The sequence below is a fragment of the Phymastichus coffea genome, unplaced genomic scaffold (genome assembly GCF_024137745.1).
Source record: "Phymastichus coffea isolate CEN01 unplaced genomic scaffold, Cenicafe_Pcof_1.1 PCOF00050, whole genome shotgun sequence".
Lineage (NCBI taxonomy): Eukaryota > Metazoa > Arthropoda > Insecta > Hymenoptera > Eulophidae > Phymastichus > Phymastichus coffea.
Genome location: NW_026706861.1, coordinates 543,298 through 569,181, shown reverse-complemented (window position 1 = coordinate 569,181; position 25,884 = coordinate 543,298). Strand labels below are relative to the sequence as shown.

Genomic DNA, 25,884 nt, shown 5'->3' with positions numbered 1-25,884 from the left:
AAACAACCGTAGGATGAAAATTGAAAGTAGCCAGAGACAGATATTTCATAAAAAGAAGTCGAATTTATTGATTCCTTCAAAGTGGAGCGACCTTTCCTGCAAGTCTTGAGGCCGAGGATAGATTCGTTGGATCGCATCCAACACCGCGTAATCAACTGATCAAAGATGTACGCGCCGACAGTGAGAAAAAGAAGCCAAGATCGGAAAATTGAAAGAAAAATCCTGTCATTGCGAATAGTTCCAAGCCAAAGGCAAATTGGATCATCAAGGCTTGAGCTCGAAATAAAATTATGAACCCTCTCGACAGACAAGAATGAATAAAGTGCATACTTCGGTGATTCACTGTTATTGTTACTCCAGGAGTGAAATGGTATGGTGAGTAAACTATTCGAATAGCCCGAAGAATGTCTATTTCCAACCAACAAATAATATTTGAGTTGGTAGTATAAACGTCGATGATCAATTTATGCTAACTATGAATTTCTATTTTTAATTCTGATGGTAAATTTTTATGTTAGCTAAATAGTTTTGCCTTATAACTTGGTAGCCATTCAATGTATTTTTTTATATTTTTTGTTCATGAAATACATATAGTTCTAGAAGATGTTGAATAAATTTCCAACGGAAAGAAAATTGATCTAATTTTAACTGTGCCAAAAAAATTCTCTTACATATGTAGAGACACTTAGTGAACAATGTTACTACAACTTCGAACTCAAATAGCAGAACTTACAATAAAGTGAAGAACTTGTTGCATTAAGTAGAAGATAATTCAATTAGAATCTAAATTTAGCTGAGTTTCGAGTATAACGGAAGTTTTCACTACTTTCGTTCGTGGATATAATGAACTTGATACTTTTAAATTTCTTGGATCAACGTAACTTTCGATAACAATTTATTAAACATATAAAAAGAATGGCTTGGGAAACTCTTCCACAGTAATCACCATAAAATAACATAACATAATAATAATCTTTAAAATTATCAACAAAATTAAAACAAAAACAAAAAAAAAGCAAACTAACGACACAATTGAATCAAAGTAATAGTATAAAGTGGAAAAAGCTCTTAAATGCCAGCACGAAATTCGAGCCAATCTCTTGAAGCACGCGAGAGAGAAAGAGACAGTGAGAGAGAGGTCGACTAGGGTATAGCTAGGAGTCTATCAATTTGGTGCGAGCAGCGTGCCAGATCAGACAGTGCACACTCCAAAGCCCCATGGCATGTGCCCACTACACCGTCAATATCGATCATTGCGGTCAGAGAGAGAGAGAATACCTACAGTCTCTCCCTTACCCGTCCATGAAGAGAGAGAGAAAGAGAGAGAGAGGATTTCCAACTGAGCGACAATGGGTAATCCGTCCGATTGAGTAGTGCACGCGACGGCATCTTCGAGGCTTCTTATGCTCTCTCTCTTTCTGCCGCAACGTGTAACGACTACTGGAGCGCGAGGATTTTCGAATGCTTTTGGGGTTGCGATGTGTAAGGCGTCACTTGTCATGTAAATTGTCTGTCGTTTGCGCGTGGACTCTCTAATGACTTGTATGATTTCGTCACTTCCTGTTTGAATATGTTACTAAATGTATAGTTTGAATAGTTTGTAAATGCTGATGGGGGCTTCCAACGAAATAACGGATTTAATTGTGCAACACCCTTACATCTTTATTTTTTGTACAAATTCAACTTGTAACCTTTTGTACGTAAACCACCGAAAAGTTAAAGAAAATTAAATTTAGATAATTTTTATATAGAATGTATAAGAATTCAGCGCAAACCACAAATTATAGAGAATTATATGAGTAAATATAAATGACAATACCAGTCCGTTTCTTAAACGACGTATTACGAATTGTTTATCTCTAATACATCGTAAAATATTAACGCATCAGAATTATACACGCGCGTATAAAGAAAATTTTTCTGTAGGCTATATTGCGAATGTCACATAAAGAAAATTTAAATATCGCATTATCAAGGCACCAGCCCTCTGACAAATGATTATACGTCAAGTTATTAAGCGACCTGACAATGCTGGACGAAGCACTTATTCCATGATTTATTAACCTGTAACAATAATGAATGAGACGCAGGCTGCGTTATGTATACATAGCGCAGGAAAAAAAACCTCTTAGCTTACTTACTGATGAAGTATTTATGAGGAAGCATTAATTAACCCCACGTAACTTCTAAAAGCTCATTAAGCACTTCGCTAAAATATATGTATTATTGCGAAGCTTCTCGGGGGTTAAAAAACCAATGCCTGCAATGCTCGCAGTTACACACCTTGTTGTTTGGCATTGCAGAAACCGGCGTCGGTGAGAAGTTGAAGCACAAACCAAAGCCCGTATAGTAACATCGTCGTTCATCCAAAAGTCGCAGCACTTTCGTTCACCAGAGAGCTCTGTAACGTGCCGACCAAAGCATGGCGTCTACATGTTGCTTATGTAGATAAACGAAAAGAAAATATACACGAACGAGGCTAAAAACGGAACGGAACGAATCGCGTGCAGTCGTGGCTCACGACTCATGTGATACTGGCGATGCCTGTGAAACTCACCCTCCCTGCGTGTTTTCCTCGCCGGTAGCTCAACGCGCAGGATCGCCCCCCACTCTCTCACTTTCGATGGTGCGTTAGTGTAGATGTTTTGCATCTTTCTCTTTTGTTTCTGTAAGAGAACTGTTGAGTACTTTGGAATTTGAATGGGTTCGGGTTAATTAGGTTTCGTTATTCGAGTAAACTTTTATCGCAATTGAAACATCAAAGGTAATGTTAAAACGAAAAAATCTGGTTACACTGCTTTGAAACTTACCGAATGTTGCTATGATTATTTTGAAAAGAATACGAGACTCGTATATTTTTATAAATGTATATCTATAATTATATAGATATACTATAATTGTAGAGATATGCTATTTTGGTATTTAAAATCTTTCCTAATATTTTTGCTTCCGACGATACATGCATTTCAATTAAAATCGCATGGTTTTCGTACAATTATTAATTTTCAATGAAATTTACACTGCTTTAGGAGTGGTTTTAATTGTTTTAAATGTCTACTCTTATAGAGCATATTACAACAATAAATTAAACAATAATCCACTTGAGATAAAATTAATGTATTGGTGGTCGTGGAAATGAATTTCCATAATTCAGCTCTATGGTCTGGTCAATACTCACTATTTTTTGTCGAGCACCATGCAAAACGTCGCGTACACGTACGTACATAAGTACGTATATAGAAGGCTCCATGACATTGGCTCGAGCGTACGGAATGTGCAACGTAGCACATAGTAGAGAGGCTCAAAGGAGGAACGAACGGAAGCTTTATTGTTGGCGGGGCACGCACGCGAGAATTTATGCTCGGCGGCCCGAACCTACGCTTACTCTACTTACGTATAATTTTCCACAAGCGGCTTTCCAATGTGCTTCTTTTTCTTTGCTTTTTCATAGCTTTGTTTTGTTTATTTCTACAGCACTACAAAAATTGGACCGGGAAAAACTGTAAGCGCGAAATGAGTTCCGCGACTGGCAATTAGTGAGCGAACGAAATTTTATTTGTTCGTTGGTCGGAGAGGAATTAACCAGCGAGCTGTAACGAAGTTATACAGCTAGCTTAGTAATTAGTTGAGCTTTGGTCGACACAAAGGTTTACTGAAAAAAGCTAAAACAGTCGTATCCGATCATTTTTGTTGTTGTTACCGTGAAGTTGTTAATTAGTTCCAACGGCGCAAAATAAAAAAAATGATTGATACTTTGCTTATCATTAATTTATCATTGTTTTTTTCATTCCAAGAAGCTCAAGAAAAAAAGCAGGGCAATGCGCATTTGTGTGCGGCTCGTACGTGAGATCGTACGAGTGTGAGTGCGAGTGTTGAGGGCGAACGCGCACCTCGCTCACAGCTACCGCCAACTGCTTTGAAGAAAACCTTTGGGGAAAAATTCAGCACGTAATTTCTCTAAGAGCTTTCATATGTGAATACTAACCAAAATCGCGTGTAGTCCTATTTAAAAGGAACGAGAAATCGTTGGCTTTACTGCTAAATATACCAAATGTAGAACATGTTTATCAAACAAAAATATTACCGCACTGCTTTCAGTTTTATATATATACATATACATTTAAAGTTTACTGAGTGCACCTGAATTTTAGTTGTAGAATTTTCAACGCAGTAACTGTGTACGACTGGCTGATACTCGTGTTCATACATGGTTTAGCGTTTGACTAATTTTCTAAATGGAATGTAGTTTGAGCTTTAATCATGAAATAATTATTATCTATTATTATTATTAGTTTTTAATGCTCGTATATGAGTTTTATCGGAATAAAAATTGATTTTGAGAATAAGTTTTTAATCCTTTCTAAGACTTTTTCATAAAAGTCTGCGATATTCATCAACGTCACGCGCGATTTCGATATGACCATATTTTTATTAAATTTGAATTTCAGCTCGACTTTTTAAATTAATCTTGTTATTTAAGAAAACTGAAATTTATATAAATTCATATTAAAACGCAAACTTTACAATGCACTTTCATTTCGAGTCTTATAGAATTCCAATAAACAGTTTCCAGAATGACATTAATTATTATTGAACGAAGAAAAACGATGCTCAAGGAATGTTAAAAAAAATTACCCAAACCTACGTGCTAATCTGAAAATTATAGGTACCTGCTGAGCATCATGAAACTGTAATCGTGTTACATGTTCTTTTTATCATTTCTAAATCTTCTGCGCATCTCACATATTATTATCTCTTCATTCTTGGCTTCCTTCAAGCCAATATAGTTTCCAAACGATCGGTCAAGTTGCCACAATCTCGAGAATGATAAATTAGCGCGATAATGTAATGCCGAATCCATCCGTTGTTTCTGGACTATATCATGCGCGCGTTCCCGTGAGCTCAATGTATCTTACCTCCTCGAGGCGATTCTTCTCCATCGCCTGTCTCGCCATGTGCCGTGGCAATATTCTCTTCGCATCATTGCGTCTCTCTCTCTCCCTCTCTCTCTCATGGAAATGCGTCGGAAGCTCGTCGTTTATCATATCCGTCTAGTAAATGCGCCCCGTGACTCCAGAGAATTTTCGCGCCTTCATGCTTCGATGCGATATTTACCTTCAACTCTATACCAAGTTTCTCATATACTCATACCCCTTGGTGTATGAGTTGTTGTCAATATTGATGAATCGGTCGTGAGATTTCCTATTCTGTAGAGATTATCAACACGCACTTTGGTTAGGATGAGTTTTGATTTTTAATGTAGGAGAAACGAGCAATTGATTAATACAAATAAATGCTTGAATTGCTTACAAGTTATTTTATTTTTCCATTCGATCACAAAATAAAAATCGGACTATATAACGAGAGAAGCAAACTAATCAAAATCAATGTTCAAGTCCATTGCGCCTGGACCGAACTAATATAAAAGTTGAGATAGAAAAGAGTATTTCAATAAACTTGAAAAAGCCGCCGGCGCGAGCTTTTAATCACGGAGTAACTTCGCTTTGGCGTGAGAGAGCGGGAGAATCAACTAAACTGCAACTGCGAGGCAGAAACACTTTTCCGAAAGCGGCCAAGTGCGGATGATGTATGAAGCGCTTGCTGGCTGCGAAGCAAGTGCGAAAAGCTAACGCCTGACGCGTATCGGATTGCGCCGCCGCGCGGTGGTATTTATGTTGCGACGCGCACCGCACCGTCACCGCTTGATGCATCGTTTCGCTCAACCTTGAACTTTTGTTGCTGCAGAAAACTTTCGGTGCAGTAAAATCGCTTTCTCTTTGCTGTGGTTGACCAAACTATACGAATTTTTCAATTTACTTTGCGTCGAACAGGCCTTGTAAGTACTCTTTCTTAAAAGCTTTCAGAGTTATTGAAGTTGAAAAAGTTTTATTGGTTTTTTTATCTTTTCTTTTTTTTTGAAAAGTCGGTGTAGCGGAAAAGTTTGATTGAAATTGTTTTCCCTCTTAAAAACTGTTTTTTTAGAAACTTCTCTACGAAGTGGTATATATTGTACGTTTTAAGAAAAACTCGATGGATTGACAGTTTTGTTACTAGCGCTGATAGAAATCTTGTGAAAAAATCATGTATAATGTTAGAATTGACTTGATTGTTCAAAAAATTTTTGGAAGCTTTGACCAGAGTTCAATAAAGCTTAATAAAGTAATTTTATTTTATTTATATTTTATTACCTTAATGGGTCTTGAACCTGACTTGTTATTTTTCAAAATAAGCTTCGACATACATTTAATTTTCGCGAATATTAGGTTTCAGCTCGGCAGTTATTTTATATGCTATATTAATACCTATTAGGAAATATGTGCATATTCGCATATGAAATCATAAATAATCCATTTTATATAAAAATACTTGAAAACAGAAGCTTGAAATACTACAATTTTACAATATTATGCCATATAATATTATCTCTTCTGGTTATATAAAGCATCACGAAAACTGACGGCTTCGTTAAAACCTAGCGAGGTTCAAACATTATTAGCTAACGTCAATCGAGCGATCAGCAAACTCGTCTGGGTGATTTATAACGTGTCGGGCACAACACCTGATCGTCTGCCGTTCGATCGAGCCGTGGAGTTAAAAGTATCACTGTTGAACTTTCGGTTTAGCTGAACTTTTATTCTTGACGATTGATCGCATGTGCTATATACGCGCGGATAGTCATGTCTGCGGAATAGAGAGACTACTCAAGAGTATATTTTCCAGTTTTCACGGGCAGCGCGTTCTGCTCTATTTCTTGTCAAATTAAAAATTATCCGTACTTTCGTGTTGAATGTATAGCAGCCGGCAATTCTATGCGGTCGTGTAATAAGCAAATAAGAAGCTAGCAAAAAGCAAAATAATTCCCTCGCGAACCAAAACACTCGCCACGGGTTTTTTCTCATTTTACCGATTGGCGAACAACGCGTAAAGTTTTACACGTCCATAGCTTCCTTCGGGGCGAACTTTCGGCGCGCTTATCTCCCTCGGGGCCGGTGGGTGGGCGGATACGAAAGGTAGACAAAGCGCGTTAAAGCCGCGAGCAAAAGAAGCGCTGAGGGAGGTATCGGCACCGCCTCGATGATCGCCACGGCGGACGAGTGAGTATATAGAGAACGAAACGGCTTTCGATTTCACCCCTATTTACTCGCGCCGCCCGAATCGAAGCGGAAGATTATAATTTCCTGATGCTCTACATTGATGCTATCGCACGCAGAGGGTGGGGAAACGGAGGGCTAAGTATTACGATAGCGACGTGAAAAGTCGCCAAGAATTTTCGTGTATATCGCGCGTGCAGGAAGATATTGGCTTAGATGACAAGGAGCTGACACTCTCGGAAAAGTTTGTTCGGGGGAAAAATTAAATGTTGCAAGTGCTAAGTGTATTCCGAGGAAGATAAACACGAGTTCTAGTACAAAGGGCCAATCTCATAAATGAAACTGGCAGACCCTTTCAAATCACAATGTTTATTTCCGCAAGTAAACAAACTAATATGGCTAAGATTCCAACAACTTCGTCGCAATCGCATCGATAAAAGTTCCGGAGAAAAATAAAAAAAGAAACAGGAGAAAAGAACAAAATAAACTCACACCTTATTCTGTCGTAAAACGCGGATCCGTATATGTGAGCGCGCGTTACTCGCGTGCAATTTTCCGAGAGCGAGAGAGAGACGGAGAGAAAGAGCAAGAACGTAAAACGACACGGGCTAAGAGAGCCGATAGAGCATTAGAAATGATTGCTTTCAAGAGCAAGCTTGAAAGCTTCTTTTATGTGTGCCACATCAGATCAGCTTGGTATTTGAAAGCTTACAGTGTTATACCACAACAAAATTTGCTTACTGGTATTGTATTAATTTCGTATTGAGATATTTTCTAATGTATATGAATTTCTTTCAAAGCGCACGCTCGATTCAGGATTTTTTGTACTAAATTTTTAAGAAATAAGCTTATCAACTTGTCTGGTTTTTTTGGTGTCAATATATCAAATATAGGTTTACTAATAATGTCTATAGTCTATAGTGAATATCCTGCTTCACTTTTTTGATCTTCGTTATTATAAATATTTGAATTTAACAAGTCAGATTTCTCAATAATAATGCAAATCTCACACACTCATTGCATGCGTAATATATATTCATCATATATATATTTTGTGTAATTTATAAAAGGGCAGAAATATCCATAAAACATCAAATATACAATGTATACCCTGTAAAAATAGCGATGATAAAGCTCACAACAAGTAACCCAAAATCTCAATGATAATAATAAATAAAACTATGTTTTTTAATGTTCACTATTGCCTATATTTAACCTAAGCAATTAGCGCATTATATTAATCAGCCACTAAACATGTTTCTGAATAAATTTTTATAATGAAAAAAAAAATTTTTTGATTATAAAACGATTGTATATAAATTCATTTACGGATAGTGCGAATATTAACGAAGTAAAAGATAGGAAATTGGAAAAGTATAACAATAAAATGTAATAAAATCGAAGGTTATTGTTATGTCTGCGGTCTTAAAAGGTTGTGAATAAAAAAAGAGAAGCAAAATGGAAGTTACTTTCAAACAGTGAGTAAATTTTAAGCCCGACGAATTCATACGACTCGTTCAGTTAGTGCTTGACAAACGACTTCGGTGGTCGCGTAGACAAGATTTAAAGCACTCGATGTGTAACCTACGAAGGCGGCGCCAGTATGAAAACGCAACGTGATTTTATCAAGTTAGCGACTACTAGTTGGCTAAGTTTCACCGAGATTGTTGCCAGAATTCTCATCGTATGCTTCCGATTATCCAATTGTTTGTTATCGATTAGGTAAATGGAAGCGTGTGACAAAGATTCTGTTTAGCGATATGTGTTCCTGCCATGGTGCAGTAATACAAATGAATTTAAATTAAATCAAAACCTCAGTGAATTTTGGTAACGTGTTCTATATAAAAAAGAGACATTGAAACATAACAAAAACGAAAAAAATATTTTATTGTACGTAAACTAAAATATTTCGGTTATTTTTTGTTTATATGGAAATAAACATTAAACACAGTGAGTATCAGAGAATTAAATGATCTTAACTTAGAGACGATTAAAAATGCCATAAAAATATACATAATATTATTTACACGCAAATATTATTGTTATTTTTTTTTTTAAACAAAATAAAAAAATCTGAATACAACTGGATTAGTAATATTTCAAACTTTACAACAAAATTTGTTTTTGGCATTCCAGAACTTGCACAACAATCTAATATTTCACTAAAAATCTACAATTTTATGATAATATTTCTATTAAAATTCACGAAAACGCTCTTGGCGTGAATGATTACAGTATAAAGATACGTAAGCTCCAACAATTAAATGCGAGTAATATTGACTTCAATTGAGTGCCCTATTTAAGCGTTGTCCTGATAAAAAATTTGAAACGCAGGATACGCGCGTTTTTTCACTGTTAGTGTACACTTAAACTATAGATGTATCAGTTATTCCGGGGCATAAAAATTTATTTTCAATTTTTTACGCATACATGCTGTTCTCCGTGTCTATAGCCCCAAGAAACACAATGCGATTGAGAATTTCTGCGTATTGAAACAGCACTCGCAAACTTTCGGGAAATAGCTTCACCGGAGGATTTTACGCCTCTCAAGTTCGAACTAAAACGGGAATATAAGTGTCATAACCTTTATATGAAAGAGAATGACGCCATTTGCGCGTCGAACGGTATATCGTTAGCATTTTTTACTTCCCGAAAGATAATGAAAAACTCGATAGCAATGTCTGGAAAATAACCATCTATTCCTTTTACGTAGATTTGGAAAACAACACAAGGGTGATAGAAATAGCAAATAACAAAAGCGACCGCGTTATTTATTATTCTTTGACTAATGTCCGACCGATTTTTAAAATATAATGAAAAAATATATATTGAAAGAAATACATTTTTCCACGTATGATGCAGACGATGAGTCATAAAAATTATTTAGAACAATTTTATCGATACCGTTATTCGATACATTTTCGAAATTTCGGCAATCATTAGAAATCGTGTATTAACGATGACTTCAATGAATAGTACGATAAATTTTTTCTACAAGCAAGAGTACCTTTACTATTAAAGATAACGAATATTGACTGCGTTACGTTACTTTTCGATCAGACAAAACGTATTACTATTTTCACTACTTTCCACGAATTATTCGCAAACATATCAAACTATAACTATAGACACAACAATAATAATAACTCAAACAGAACATATTGCTATTTTCACTATTTTCCACGAATTATTCGATCAAACAATAATTATTGTTGTAGTATTTTTTTAATCATTAAAAACAAGCTACTACATTCTTTTCTATTTGTTGATAACTCATTGTTCAATAATTTGTCGGTTACATTCGTTTACTTGGTTAGAATTTTTAAAAGATTTGCCCATTTATAAACAAACATCAACATTATAAACTATTTAAACTCTACCAATGAAACATCGTTATTTGATGGTGTACTTTGAAATTCTCTGACTAGAAGGTAACATTATAGGATAATTTAATAATTTTCTAGGAAGGATAGCATCAACGAGACTTCGATAACATCATATTATCCTTTATCGATTTCATCGTCAGTTTCTATGATGGCATAGCCAAGGTATCCTCTTATCTCGAGAGCAAAATGACGCAAAGGTTTAAGACGATCGATTCTGAAGATTAGCAATGTCCGATGTATAACAGTTTTTATAAATAGCTATAATAAGTCGCAAGAAATATATGCTTATATAACATTTCTTACTTTTCATAGACTATTTTATTTTACATCTTATTCGATATTTGATGTTCACAAACATTTGAATTATAAGTTTAAATTTTCCATTTCATACATTGCTAAATAAACGCAGTTTCAATAAATACGGTGCTTCACGAAAGCATACAAATATTCGAGAAATTGGGTGAAATTCTCAAACATAACGTTCGCAAATCATAATTCAACCAAATTCAAATATTTAACCCACGCGAAAAACGAATATTTCACCAACATGTGTGTGTGAGTATGTTGGCAAAGGATTTGCGAAAGTATTTTACCTTCTAATCTACCCATAGCGTTGAATTTGCTCTTTCGCTGAGAGCACACGCGATCAAAGTGAATTCCTGAAAGTTGAGTTGCTGCTCGCTTTCTCTCTCTCTCTCTCTCTCTCTCTCTCTCTCTCTCTCTCTCTCTCTCTCTCTCTCACTCTCTCTCTCTCTTTCTTTCGGTCGCTCATAGGAAATGAAAAAGTCGAGGCAAACTTTTGGAGATTGCCACGATCAGCCCGCTTTTTAACAAACAAAAAAAAGAAGAGGATAGTATGGAAAACTACGCGCAAAAGTTTCGCAATTAACGGCGACGGAGTGGGTTGCTTCGCGCGCGTGCGTAACACTAGTGTTGGGTTCTTGTGATGTATTTTAGTTTGGAGCCGTGGCACGCGAGCCTCCTTCGCCTGGTTATCCTTTAGTTTTGAGGAAGTTAGCCTCATTAAGATTTCGCGGTGGGGGACGAGGAAAAAGGAAGATCCCCCGGAAGTTATGGGGCGCAGTCTGTTGTACCGAAAGTCTTTCTAACTCAATGACAATGTTAGTTATAAGTTTGTTATAATAATCAAATTCTACGACGACAGTTTTGTGCCCAAGATGATGGAGTTTATTCATTTTGATTTCATATTTGCAAAAGTGATTTCAAAGCGTTGCCTAACGCGCTGCTACATCGCGGAAAGCTACTTTGATTTCAAAAGCCTGCTACAATTTCGAGTTACGCAGATTTCGCGAAATTGTCACACAGTTAGCTCTTCTCTATCTCTCTCTCTCTCTCTTATTCTCTCGTCATGCCACTCTAAAATTGCATACTAGCGCTACACTTTTGGTGGTTTATTGCCTCGTTTCGTATGGATGATGCTGCCTGCTATTCTGCGACGAATGCATCACGCACGACTAGAGCATATAATATATATATATATATATATATATATATATATATATATATACATATATATGAGAAAATAGGCCGCCAAGCGCTGTACGACTAATTAGACTACTATGCGACAACGTGATACGCATTATTCGGCTAATTGATTTATCTTCTTTCTGTCTTCCCTCGATGTTATATGCAGTACGAATACGCCTTGTCACTACTCGAGAGAAAAGTCATTTTCATAGGAGTGTTTTACAACGAAAATTAACGATGGATTTCCTCCTAAATTTGCAACGATTCTCTGTTACAACTACTATTTTCAGCTATTCTCATGAAAGTAAGTTTGAAAAATAATGGGCATTAGAATTCTCGCTTTCAAAGTGAATTTTGGTTTGACGATTCCTTTCTGAACACTTAGCTTTTTCTGTTTAAAAAATATAATTCCAGAGCATTGATTCCGTTAATTGATCCCTCAGTCTTATCTGGTGAACCCTTCAGCCCAAATTATTCTTCAAAAACAATGCGTTAGGCGTTCACCCTATCTTCAGCTGTTGCCATCATCTGTCAGTTCCTTCTTAGCATGGAAAACTCAATGGAGCGTCTAAGGCACTACGACGCGTAAAGTCTCGTTAATAGGATATCGATCCAATGAAGCTATATACATATATATATATATATATATATATATATATATATATATATATATATATATATATATATGTGTGTGTGTATATATATCAAAAACGAACACATCTTTTGAAGGTGACTGGCGATTTTGAATGAGGCAAGAGAGGCATTAATTATTGACATACTGTGCGGTCCTAAACAAATTTCATTTCCTTCTGTTTGCAGCAGTTGTCGAGAGCAGAGATAGCTCGTACGTACGTACAGACAGAAATGAATTAAAGCAACTGTATCTTCTGACATGTTGGAAAGTTGTAATCGGATTCGTAGAAAAAAAATTAATTTTTTCGCGACACCATTCTTCGAAGTTACAGTATCGATAGAGAAACGAAACAAACGTCGATTTGAGAACAACGCATTTGAGAAACTCTACTATTAATTCGTGTCGCATTGTCAAACCAAATTGCCGGCAATCTATCAAAAGCATAAAATCCATATAAGACAAGAAAAAGCAGTGAGCGTCAAGTCGTTATCGGTGCTCGTCCCTTTGCAACGTCTCGAAAAAACTTTAGCATCGAGACGTCGAGTAATTCACATTTATTTCTCATCAGCGGCAGATAAGTCACAAACTAACGCGCTCCGCACTAGTAGACAAATCTCCATTGCTCGCTCTTTCTTTCTCTTCCTCGGTTTTCTTGCAGAAGTTTTTCAAGCAGTAGAAGTAGTATCTGAACGACTAAAGCGCCTCACGGAAGATCTGTCGTCGTCCATCATTACGCACAATGGACGAGTCGAGGTGGCCCCGAGATAGGCAGCTTTTACTGATTGGTTGGAAAGTTTAAACTCACTCTCTTATTTACAAGTAAATTACACGAGGGATCGCATCGTTACGTTGCTAAAACGAACTATTATTCGTTAATTATGAATTAAAGTAGTTCGTTAATGATTTGTTATATATTACTTATCGGCTATACTTATTTTTATGAAAATGACGAATACAAATTAACATTTGTTTCCACGCGAATTTTTAAAAGCTAACGTATGCACAATCAGTTTTCTGTTGAAGAGTGCGAATTCCGTACGTCAAGTGATTATTCTATGATCGATCGTCATAGCCACTTGAGACGTAGAAAATGCAAAATTAAAATATCACCCGTCGCCAGTTCGTTTCTTCCCCACCTCTTTCGTATTATTTTCTTGCGTGTCGACGAAAAGTGGCGTATCGCCGGAAGGCATTCGATTGCGATAAAGTTCTTGCTCTCGATAGCCCGATGACGGCGGCATAAAGGCAAGATTGATCGGGGCTTTCCTTAGCGCCGCGCGACAAATGGTCTCTCCCCGCGGGGGCGTCTCTTATTCTTTTTCTCGCGCTATCGTCATCGCGACGCCTGGCTTCAAAAGAAAAAAGAAGAGAAGAGAGAGAGAGAGAGGAGAAAGTGACGTGCGAAAGCCGTATGAGAGACACAAGTTTCTTCTTAGCTGTGAAATGAAGGAAAAAAGTTCTTTTAGCTGGCGTTGAGAGATTATTTAACAAAGTATTATTCCTTTTTGTTTTGTTTAGAAGATATATTACAATTTTTCATTTATAATAAAAATGCGTATCTTTTTCGCTACTCGCATGGAAATCATAAATAAAACTAAAGCATGCAATTGTTATTACAATAATAATTTGCTCAAATTGGCTAAGCGCGATTATTATGATGACACGTGTATAATTTTTTATCTAGAAAATTGTTAGATTTAAATTAAATTATTACAATGAGTGCTTTAATTATTACAATTAAGCTTTGTGATGAATTGGTATTGTATTTGTACCTATCGTCATTTTGCTTGTATTTGCTGTACGTGATTATTATAATAACATAAGTATGCTTCTTTGTTTACACAATAATTATGTTAAAATTAACAAATTTATTGAATATTTTTTAAATGAAGTCTAAAAACATTTTTTTACGGATGTTTTGTGTGTGTGCTAACACGATATTCTATCCAAGATTTTAATACGATTAATTTAGTTATATTTGTTAGAGTGTTTATGTGTGATTTTATGTTTAATTTATTATAGCAGAGTGATTTCGTGTGGTCAGCATTGACTGCTTCGTTACATACAACTTTTAGCACAAAATTCGCCAATGCAGTTGACAGCATGTTACACATTCAATTTACAAACTCCGTTTATTTTATTTTGAAATAAATTGTTCAAATAATCGAGGCACAACTATTGACAGGAAGTTAATTGTAAAAGTTTTTCCTGCAAATTCAAGGTATTTAATTGCTTTACTTTTTTATCGCTTTTTGTCGTAAATTATCTCGTTCCAGTTTACATTACAAGTTCTTCATAGCTATAGTATTTTCGCTGAATTATATCCAGAAAATATTGCTGTCCTCATGACTGCAATATGCTTCTCTTTTCCGACACTTTTATCAAATCTCGAAGAGCATCATAAAAAATACGCATACCGATTCGACACGAATTGTCGATTGCCTGCACGTCGAGTAAACTAGGTCCGTTCTATTGTTCTCTGATGAAAAAGTGTCCATGCGGAGTTTCTGTCGCGTCGCCCCTTCCTAATCCCTGATTGAGTCTACATAAGCGTTCAAAAAATAGAAAATACTTTTCCTACAATTTTGCTAGCTTCGTTGCCAATATTACTGAGTTATTACATATAGTCTTTTTCAATAATTTACCACGTCGCGAGTAGTGCATTGAATTTTTCATTTCCTTTTTACAAAACAATAGGTCAAATTAATGATTGTAATAAAACCGCATATTACTCTGAAACTGAGTTATGAACGGTATGTATGAATGTATAGAATATCCATATTTTTTATTTATTTATCATATAATTATAGATTTTGTCTTTGTTCTTGTAAAAGCTATACTGTTTTGTCTTATTAAAATAGTTACTTCCAAACTGAGAAAGAAATCTAAGATGAAAATTAAAAGTGTAAAATGCAACTATAAATTAACTAAAAGTAACTGTAATTAATTAAGAAAAAAACATTTTCCATTATAATTCTACGTAAATCTTACACTGAATTTTCAACTTTCCTATACTTGTTCCGCGCATCTCTTTCACGCCACAAAAGCTTTGATCGCAAGGGAGTCACCTAGAAAACAAAGAAAATCCCCCCTGAGGAATTTCGAAAGGCGCTTGCGGGAACAGAAGCTGCTTCCGGCTTGCTGGAAACGGAACTACGCTAGCACGCGCGCAACTTCGTGCCGACTCGCGAATCTTCTTCCCTTTTTTCTTGCTGTTTAAGTTTGCTAGGTACAGTTGCTTAATGTAAAGTCACGACCAACAACTGTTTTTCAGTGCTTTGTTAAATACCCCAGCTTGGTTGAAAGGAAAATCGGATACACGATAAGTCTGGTAAAATGCTGTTATTTATAGTTATTTTTCAGGTCAAGCTTTAATGGATGGCATATTAAAAGCTTAAAAATCGAATAAAGCTTGTCTTCTATAATTATATGGATGAGTATTTAAAAAAGCTGAGTAGCTTGGGCATAGCGGTTTTCCTAAAAAAATTAAAAAATCCAGTAGGCTCAGTAAATTATTAACATTTATTTAAAGCTCACTCTTTTAGCGTATTCAACAGTATTTACTCATTCGCGGCATCAATCATATATTACGATGCTAATGGATAGAGAATATATTCTGTTAATAAATTCATTTTACTCGGTTCTGTAGCCATATAGAAACGTTTTTAGTCAGGTAAAATGTGAAATATTTTTTAAATCCTTTCGAAACATCTATAAGTCTTTATGAAAAAGCGTGTGTTTTATCACACAAGTCATTTTTTGAAGACTTCCAATTAGTTTTAAATATTTGAAATTATTATATTTTATACTAAAAATAATTGTAAAGCTACAAATATATGAGGATTAATATCTTTGACTAACAACTAAATACCTGTTGCCATCTAAACGTTTTAATAATAACGTTGCACATTCGCTCACACTTATCACAAAGCGATTCATCTCGAAAAGATCAAGTAGAAATCGCGAGACACTACAATGACAATGACGTTAATTGCATGCATTGTCAGAACAGTGTTTACACGGGTAAGACAAGTGTCTCGTCCCCTCGGAGAATGCCAGATTGCTGCCCTGAGCAGTAGCAGCAGCACGCTGGCCATATCTGCTGACGTTTAATGCTGCTCAGCGTTAACGAAGAGGTATCACGATTATCCGTCACTCTGTCTTATTGTGAACAACGCCGAGAAACGTGTATTATTCACTCATCGAGGGGAAGGATTAATTTTGCTGGGCTGATTGCGCACGGCTTTGCGATCTTGTTACGGTATTCTATCCATGCGACTCCATCTGGGATGTTAATACAAATAGTTATTTCAGAAAATTATAATTTTTACAGAAACGTGGAAAAAAAACAAAAATTACAGATGGAAAAACTGGAAGTTTTGATCGACACAACTTCGTTGGTATTTCAACAGCCATTACGACGAAGGAAAAATTAAAGAAGAGGGATCTCGACTACACTATTTTCAGCATCGAGCATTAGCACACGGTCAGCCTACTGATCCATCAAAAGGTTCCACTGAAAACGTTATAATACCATTGACGGGAGGTGGGAAATCCATGACAGAAGTTGTAGGTTTTGTGCGCGGTGAGTCTTACGACAACAAAAAAACTGCGTGAATTGACGCAACGTAGCGCGAAATCCTCTCGAGGCTTGGCTTACTTATCCTCCTTGGTCCTGCATCAGCGAGGGCGAGTGAAAGAAGGAAAAGAGGAAGTCTGAAAAAAAAAGATAAAGAAAAGCATGCGCGGCCAAAGAAGAAGAGCGAAACGATCAAGATAAGTCTTATCTGCGATCCACGACTCCTCCGCTCTCGTAATCCTTACGGCGATTCGTATACGACGAGTTGTCTCTGTGTGTATATATGTACATGGAGTTTTCTTCTTTTTGCCCTCTGAAGCTAGAGGCATTCGTGCTTCGCCTGGATATTGCCAGTTTGATAAGACGAAAAAGGTTTACAAGCGAATGTTGGCTTCCTTTATAGAATATCCAAGTTGTAAATAGCAGACTATGTCAGTAAGAGTTATATTGATTATAACATTGAAATGCGAGCAAGAAATTCATTTGCTGGTAGCAAATACATTTTCTTCTATACCTTTAAATAGTTAAAATATTGCAAACTTTTGAACCTTAATAGATAAACAAAATAGAAACATAAATCTTCGTTTTTAAATGTAAAAAAGCGTAAGAGTGAGAGGAAATTAAAGGGGAAGAGAGAAAACAGAGCCGAGAATTTCACACAATTCTCTTTCCCGCGCGACAAGTGTATACATTTCAGGTTCCTGATTTAGAGCTTTTCTCTTTACACTTTTCCCTTGATTCACAGCTCAGTAAAAGAATTTGGGTCATTTTAGTATTTGATTATTATCAACTATTTCGAAATTACAGATGCCAAATTTATAAAAGTATGTACTTAGTTTTCTTTTCTCCTTTTTCCTCAGAGTAAATCACGGAAAAATAAAATTAAGCCTTGCACTGCAGATTTTAAAGCATGTGCAACTTTCAACTTATAACATTGACTAATGTTATGGTTATTGATAGAGCTGACGCTACTTAGACGTAATACAAATAAGATAAATGCAAAACGACTTTTGCAATGGATCTCTTGATCAATAAAACGAGACCAATCAGTCCAAATACTAGCTATCGGATGTCTGCTGTTTATGCCTTTAGAATTTTTCTTCTTGCTATTTTTATGCTTCAATCCACTTGTACGAAAAAAAATTAAGTATAAGCAGAAATTTAGATCTTTAATTTCCCTAAATATACTCCTGTTGTAGTTTTAACAGAAATTGTACAAATACAATCTTTGACCGTTTCTTGTTAATTAACTCTGATTTACACATAACTATCACTCATTCACGGCTCTGTTAATTTAAATAGGTCAATTACCAATTATGAAATGAAAACATTCCAAAGATATTAATAGTTTGAAGTCGATTGATAATACGATAATTGGATATTATGAAGGATGCGATGAACAGTAGTATTTTTTTAATAAGCCAAAGTAAATGTAAGTTAAAAATTAAAATTGCAAATAAACGAGTAAAGGAATTTAGAATAAAAACCTTTGATAGGCTTTCCACGGCGCGGCAGCTCAATATAGGTCAACTAGACGTACATAGGAGCTTGCAAAGGAGGCTGGCAAACAAGGGTCACATTTGCATATCGCTTTTATTTCGATTAACTCGCTACCGCTGATTGCATGTGCGTTGGACGTGAAATTACTAAGAGATTTTTTTAATTTTTACTACGAATTCTTTTTTCTCATTTTGTGAGTATACTATTTAAATTCTAATTGCCTCTCTGGGTATAAAACGTGTACATATAATCACGAGACTACTTGGAGTTGAATGAGATTTTTTTTCAATCATTGGCTTACTTATAATTGATTATTCAATTGTTTCATGAATTTAATTACAACTTTTTCCTGCGAGATCGTATTGCAGGACACCTTTGTTACTACAAAAATTTTATATGCGATAAACGTATTATAATCCAATTATTTTCAAAGTTTTTAAATATATTTCATTTCCACTAACGAAGTTAACATCGTTTCATATCTAGGGCATTTCCTTAAGCTAAAAATTGTTCGAGTTGCAAAAACTCTTAATTGGAACTAAACTTTCATTGAAACTACTATGCTAATTATTCAGTAACTTCTACCTTATTTTGTGACTTTGCGTTGAAATATTACTTTATACAACAACACTTTACATTTAGAAAACGTAATTATTATACTAGTCTATCTTTAAAATCTTACGTTAAAATTACATAATTAACTTGGTAGATTAATATGGGTCGTTCAGTAAAAAAATTATTTTAAAAATGCGATATCAGCCACATTGCAAGCTCTGAATTGCATATCGACGAGAGAACGGAAGCTCGTAAATAACGCAAGTGTCACGATTGGAAAGCGTCGACTCATCATTGGTGACTTGTATTGCCGGACGTGCGCGTTTGGATCATTTGTTATTCGGATTTTTGCGGTGTGTCAGCGGACACACGCAGCAGCGTCGATTAGTGCTTGAAAAAGCGGGGCAAATTCGGTAGATCAATTTTGTAGGCTAGCTGTACGTGCTCGTGATTCGTAAAAACTTGATAAGATTTATGGTACGCAATTTTAATGCACGTATATATACGACGAATTTTATGAGTGCCATCGCGATTAGGATATTGCTTTTAACGACATTTTTTTTTCATCTAATCACCTACATTTTTATATAAATTTTTTATTTGTTTATTATATCATACTAAAAAATTAGAAATATAGAGCGAAACTTCTATTCTTTTCATTAATTTGATCATATTATCTGGTTGAAATACTTAATCAAAGTGGTGTCGGATCTGAAATGATTTAATGACTCTAAGTTGAAGTTATTTAATTCAAAAGAAAATATGCATTCTATATATTATTTCAGATTATTTTAAGAAACGAATATCTATCAAAAAATTCCTTTTAATTTAGAACATTTTTACAAGAAATATTCAGGGCATGTCTAAATTATTGAATATTTAATTCGAACAAATACTATTTGTTAAAATTTTTGGAAAAATATTTTGCTACTATTATCTTAGCAATATTCCAGTCTTTTACAAAGTAAATACTTCAAGTAAAACCATTCGCTTTCACACTCGGGCTTTCAACCTATTGCGTTTTGTTAACTCTAAAAGCACTTGAAACAGAGAAATAGAACATAAAGTAAGTGAAAGCTCCCTAGTGCGCAATTCAACAAATTCCAAAAATTTACAATGTACTTCTCTTTGCCACATCCACTATCAAAGGGTATTTTATGCAAAGGCCACTCTGCTTGGATACACCGTCAAGGATTTATACGTCTGAGGTCAAACTTTAATTCCTTCAGCAATTTCAAAGATATTCATATTTTCTAAAAGAAATTTATTTGTAATAGAATGAATTGCTTTCTCGTATAGAAATCTTGATATAAAGTTTTTTTTGCCGAAAATCACTTTAAAAGTTTGTTTAAGGTTATCAAAGGTCCAAAAATGCAATGTTTAGGAAATATGTGTGTATGTGTTTAGGAAATATGTGGGTGGAGAGGGGCGGTATATGATATGTAAGTATGCCGTTGTCAATAACTTATGTTTTATGTGGTAAAATTTGTCGGGTAAAGGCTTTTTCGATGTACTTTTACCGTGTGAAGGGCGGAAAAAAGATTTATTCAAATCTATCGAGTAGTTCGGTCAAAAATCATAATTATGTGATTTTGAAAAATTATGAAAATTTATTTTTCCATTATTTTTGATCTTGTACACAAGATTTAAATTTTATGTAAGAGTTTTGTAATTTGAGATATTTTCACTGGTGTATTATTTAACTGAAACAACGGTCCCTTTTTTGTTTCCATTTTGAATGGGTATCCTTGTAATCATCTTAATTTACGAATACTGATAGAAAATCATACAAGAATAATACATTTTTCATCACTTTGAAAAATGAAGCGGGCAATGACAGAATTCTGGACATAAAGAATAAAAACTTATCGGCTATAAAAAACAATATTTTTAACGTATCGTTAGAAACATATGTGGTTATTCGTGTGTTCAGATAAAACTACCAGAAGTCATGGGTCATGGATTTAAAAAACAAGATTTTTAAGAATGTAATAAATTTTTAATTAAATTGTTAATTGTAGTAACAATAAATATGAGTCGGTTAGTTAAGTTATCTATTATCCTTACTGGGAAAATTCCAATGTGCTATTAGTTGATTGGAAGGAAGGTAGTTATATTAAATTTTTAATTTTAAAGGAAGGTAGTTAGTTATTTTATGAAATTACATTGATTTTGTCCGAACTACTTCTAAGATATCAAAAGATCTTTCCCAGTAAGTTGTTGATTTTTCATTGAAAACTACTAGATATATTAGTTCGTAATATTGTGTAACGTCGGGCCGTTTATTAGAAATAAATTTTTTTTCCTCATGTACTTTTGTGTAGCTTAAATTTTAACTCGGTAAACTAGCGAAGGAGAGCCTTCAGCTGAAGCAGCTGGAGGACACGTGAAAATAGTCGTCCCTTTATCGCGCGCTTTCCGATGTTTACCTCGCACGATCATAAAGTTTTTTGAGTAGGTTTAGATAAAGAGTAAAGGAGCCGCGGAATTCCACCTGCATCCTGTTACTCGATTTCACCCAAAAGATTTCCACTTTTAGAAGTCAAAACTTTTGCTATAAAAAAAAAACCTTAATAACTAATTTTACATAAATGAATCGGGAAAATAACAGCATGATAGGAAAATTTCGCAGCTTCTTGAAACCTCCCACACACTTTTTGATTAGAAATATAGTTGCCGCGCAATCATTGAAAATAACTCGAAGTTTTAAAATTACAAATTAGAAAAATGAGGTAAATAGTCGAAAACAGTTACTTGAACGAATTTTAGCAAATCAGTTATACAGTCCACAATTAAATAATACCCTTTTTTCGTTCGAATTTATTTAAACAACGAAGTGAGTTAATTAATTAAGTTACCAATTGTAAACATGTAGGATCAACAGATTTTCGCGTAAAATATATTAAATAATAAGGAACTTGCGTTATTTTTAAGAATTAATTGTAATAATTTTATATAATAAATAACTTAATAATTATAAGAGAAACTGTACTAAAAATGGTACTTGGAGAGTCATCTAGCGAGATAAGGCCCAAACTCTTGAACGCGCGCCCCCAATTCTCACCACGCCCCCGAACCAATTAGGGCCCGAAATCCGAAAGAGAAAAGGAGGGAAAATCTCGGTTGGCCAATTACAATTCACTGGCATTTCCACTCTTCCCAAATTTCGAGGGACTGAAAGAGGGATTTTCCTCCCAACCACCCCCAGGGTTTAAAAGGGCATGCACAAGCGAAAATCGCTCTCTCACGCTCCCACGCTCCACACAAGGTTTTAAGTGCAACTCATTGACCAAGTGCCAGGTCCAGATTGACTTCTCCAGTACCAGTTAACTAAATAAAAGAAAAGTAAGTTGAAACAAAATTTTATTCACTATCTCTCCTTTTCCTCTTCTTGTTAGAGTAGCTGATCGAAACTCGTGAAAAATAGGTCTTCGAAAAAGTATTTCAGCAGGAATTGGGATACTTTTTCAATAAGACAGTCGCGCCGTTAAACTAAAATAAAATACTTTTTATGTGATAATTCCGGCAAGGTTTGGGATTTTCACATCCAAGTCCCGATTCCATTGGACCCTGGTGTTTGATGGAAGGCTTGTAGTCCAGTTTAATTTTTTCACTCTTTTTACGCGAAACGCGAAGTAGAAAAGCTCTAATTCTCCAATCGCTCGTCCCGGTTTAAGCGTACGCACGCAAACCAAATAGAGCGCCTGAGATTACGTCCACCTCAGACGTACCTGAGATAGTGACCCGGATGTCACAATTGTAATACAATCATAATACTCTTGTTATACATGTTCACAGAGCATGAATATCAAAGTACCAAGGTCGAATAATATTTCTTATTCATAGAACCATTTGCTTTTTATAGACCACAGTTTTGGAGGCCATATCGCTCAAAAAGGATGATAGTTTCTTCAAAGTTGAACATATTACAGGATTAGATCCCGCTTAGCCTTGGCTTACAAAATCTGAATTAAAAATTAAATTAGATACACAAGATGCAGATTTTGTTGTCCTTGTGCATAATTACAGTAAAAATGACAAACAATTTGTTTTTGGTTTTAAACGTTTCATTGGTTTGTATTATTCTGAGTATAGAATAATACACAATAGTACATAAAGAGAACCATTCCAATATACTCAAGATTATTTAAAAGTGAGATAAATAAAATCTTAGAATATATAATAACAAATAAAAGATGCATACAAGTTTTTAATTATACAATTTTTTTCAATTTTAACTATTATTGCCACCTTAAAAACACTATGAAATATACTTTTTAATAAAGACAAGAAAAAGAAATAATTTTAAAGTTACGTCACACCAACTTGTAAATATCAAAGAATAAATTGTAATTTTTATTTTTAATTACAACGTAAAAAAAATAATATAGACAATAAATAAATATCATCACACTTACCCTTAGAAGTACACACTTCCATAAATCTACATCTGCCACCACCACAAAATCTCTTAACACGGCAAATTGCACGGAATAATCTCGATATTTCCTCTCCATAGGAGCTCGATTAACCATACGTTAAAGCAATTTCAAGCGAGAAAATATAATTTTTTCCGTCGCTGAAAAAAAATGACCAGCTAAAAGGCCAGTGGATGATAAAGTCCAAGGGAAAAGAAAATAAAACAAAAAGCTAGTAGCGTGAATTCAAGTGGTTTCCGAGTGAAAAGCTCACTCACGTAGCTTTTCGCGCTCCTTTCTACCTCATTCTCTTGAGTTGATCTCAGTAGCATTTTATACAGTAAAGGTTTTAGTGTCGGAACTGCGAAAGAAAATAAGAAGCCATGCACACTCGCATCAATGCACTCAGGTATCGCACTCTCTGCTGACATATAGATATATATTCCGTCACCTGATGGACAAAGCGAAAACGTAATAGCAAGGAAAATTACTATTAAAAATCAAAGTTATGATTCACGGGTTTGGGAAAAAGCCTAACTAGCGAATTCGGTGATATCATTTTATGGAGAAATAAAATCGGACATCTCTGTCAATTTCACTTTAAAACGCAACTTTTACAATTAAAGGTAGTTTTATTGTCTTTGAACAAATATTACGTAAGTATCTTGTATTGTAAATGTGTCAAACGAAATAGTACTCAGGAGCTCGCATACAATCAAAGTGCCAAAGCTAAAAACCCTATGTTCTTATATATTTTGACTCTCGAATTCACCAATAGATTTTTCCAAAAATGCCAGAAAATTTATTTTAAATGCAATTGTTTAAATAATATATGAAAAAATAGTTGTTTTTATCTAGACAATTTTTTAATATAATATAGTTAATTTTACGATGAAAAGAAATTGTTCGTAAAATACAGTATAGTTTAAAAGTTATACATTTTTAAATGTCGGGAAATTTAAGTTTTTCACTAACTCACGATTTTGATAATTTTTTGTCTATTTCTTCTTATTCCTTCTGCTTATTCTTTCAAACTCGTTCTACGTATTGATTTAGTTTGATTAGATATTGACCTAGATTTCTTGAAACTTTTTTTTCTGGTAATTAATAATAAAATTTATTATTGCTTGTATAGTGTCCGTTTTTCTTTACGAACCTAACAGACACCAGACCGAAATCTAAAGATTAAGTTCTTAGGCTCTTATAGTGTTACAAGGGTCAAGCCTAACAACTGCTACAATATGGAAAAAATTGCAGACGTCGACAAGCTGCAACAAATAACAACTTGCGCCGAATATTTGAAACCACGGAGGGATTACTATGAAGACCTGCATGGCATGGAAGTCGAAGATGTCAATACCAGCTTTGAAGAGGAAAACGACAGTCATTAACAAGGGTTCTTCGGTCAACCTCACCCGAAGTCAGGTGTAATGATCAGAAAATACCACGCTTACGTTTTCCCCGGTGTATGTCACGGAAATTGTTCTATTTTTAAATTATTCTTATATCATAAAATGTAATATTTTTTTGTAATAATTTTAATATAAGTGTAGTTATTGTTCATATAATTATAGAAATATAAATTATGTTTTTAAATTCAATAAATCGTAAATCGCTTTTGTTTTGTGTTAAATTTGAATTGCTCATTTATATTATATGACGGGATTTGGTTTTCATACTGTTAAAAACCCCGCTGTTCACTTATCCAGGTGCATTGGACTTTGTGCATGTTTGCCCGTATCGTATAAGAATATCGACGATCAAATTTTTGAAGTTTGGTATTTGTGAACTCCTATAATACAATGAAAGGAGATTCTTTAGAATTAAGAGAGCAAAAAATAAATGTACTTCATTATTACAAAATTTACAATAAAAATTGATACTTAGATTATCAATCAAATTAATAAAATAAATGCGTGAAAAATGTTTGATGCGATTTGCTATATCAATATGCATACTGTATATACATTAAATTATCTTAATGTTAATCGCCAAAAAATTTTAAGAGATCTGGGCTATATGACACTAGATCAATTTGTAGAGCATGGTTCAAAGAATAAAATTGTTTCATTGGTATTAAATAAATCAAAAGTTATTAACATTCGAAATCATTGAAAAACACCAAATTTCCAATCTTTAAAATTTTATCTATTAAACTATGCATTTTATGAAAAATTTATGAGACGTTTTCGTCATAAAATGTTCTATATTTTATCTAAAAAAATTATCCAAA

General features: G+C 34.6%; 1 protein-coding gene across 2 annotated transcripts in view; it reads right to left on the bottom strand.

The window, feature by feature from the left end:
* Positions 1 to 5,023, bottom strand: part of LOC131665294 (locomotion-related protein Hikaru genki) — a 39,504-nt gene extending 34,481 nt beyond the window's left edge. Inside the window, exon 1 of one of the 2 annotated variants that reach the window (XM_058937110.1) lies at positions 4,917 to 5,023. Coding sequence is in view for 1 of the 2 variants with exons in the window: in XM_058937109.1 (XP_058793092.1) it covers positions 2,284 to 2,356 (73 nt within the window). In the remaining variant the exon portion in view is untranslated. Of the gene's footprint in view, positions 1 to 2,283; positions 2,513 to 4,916 lie in introns of those variants that run through there. The other variant, XM_058937109.1, reaches the window with a different exon arrangement.
* Positions 5,024 to 25,884: the final 20,861 nt, after the last annotated feature.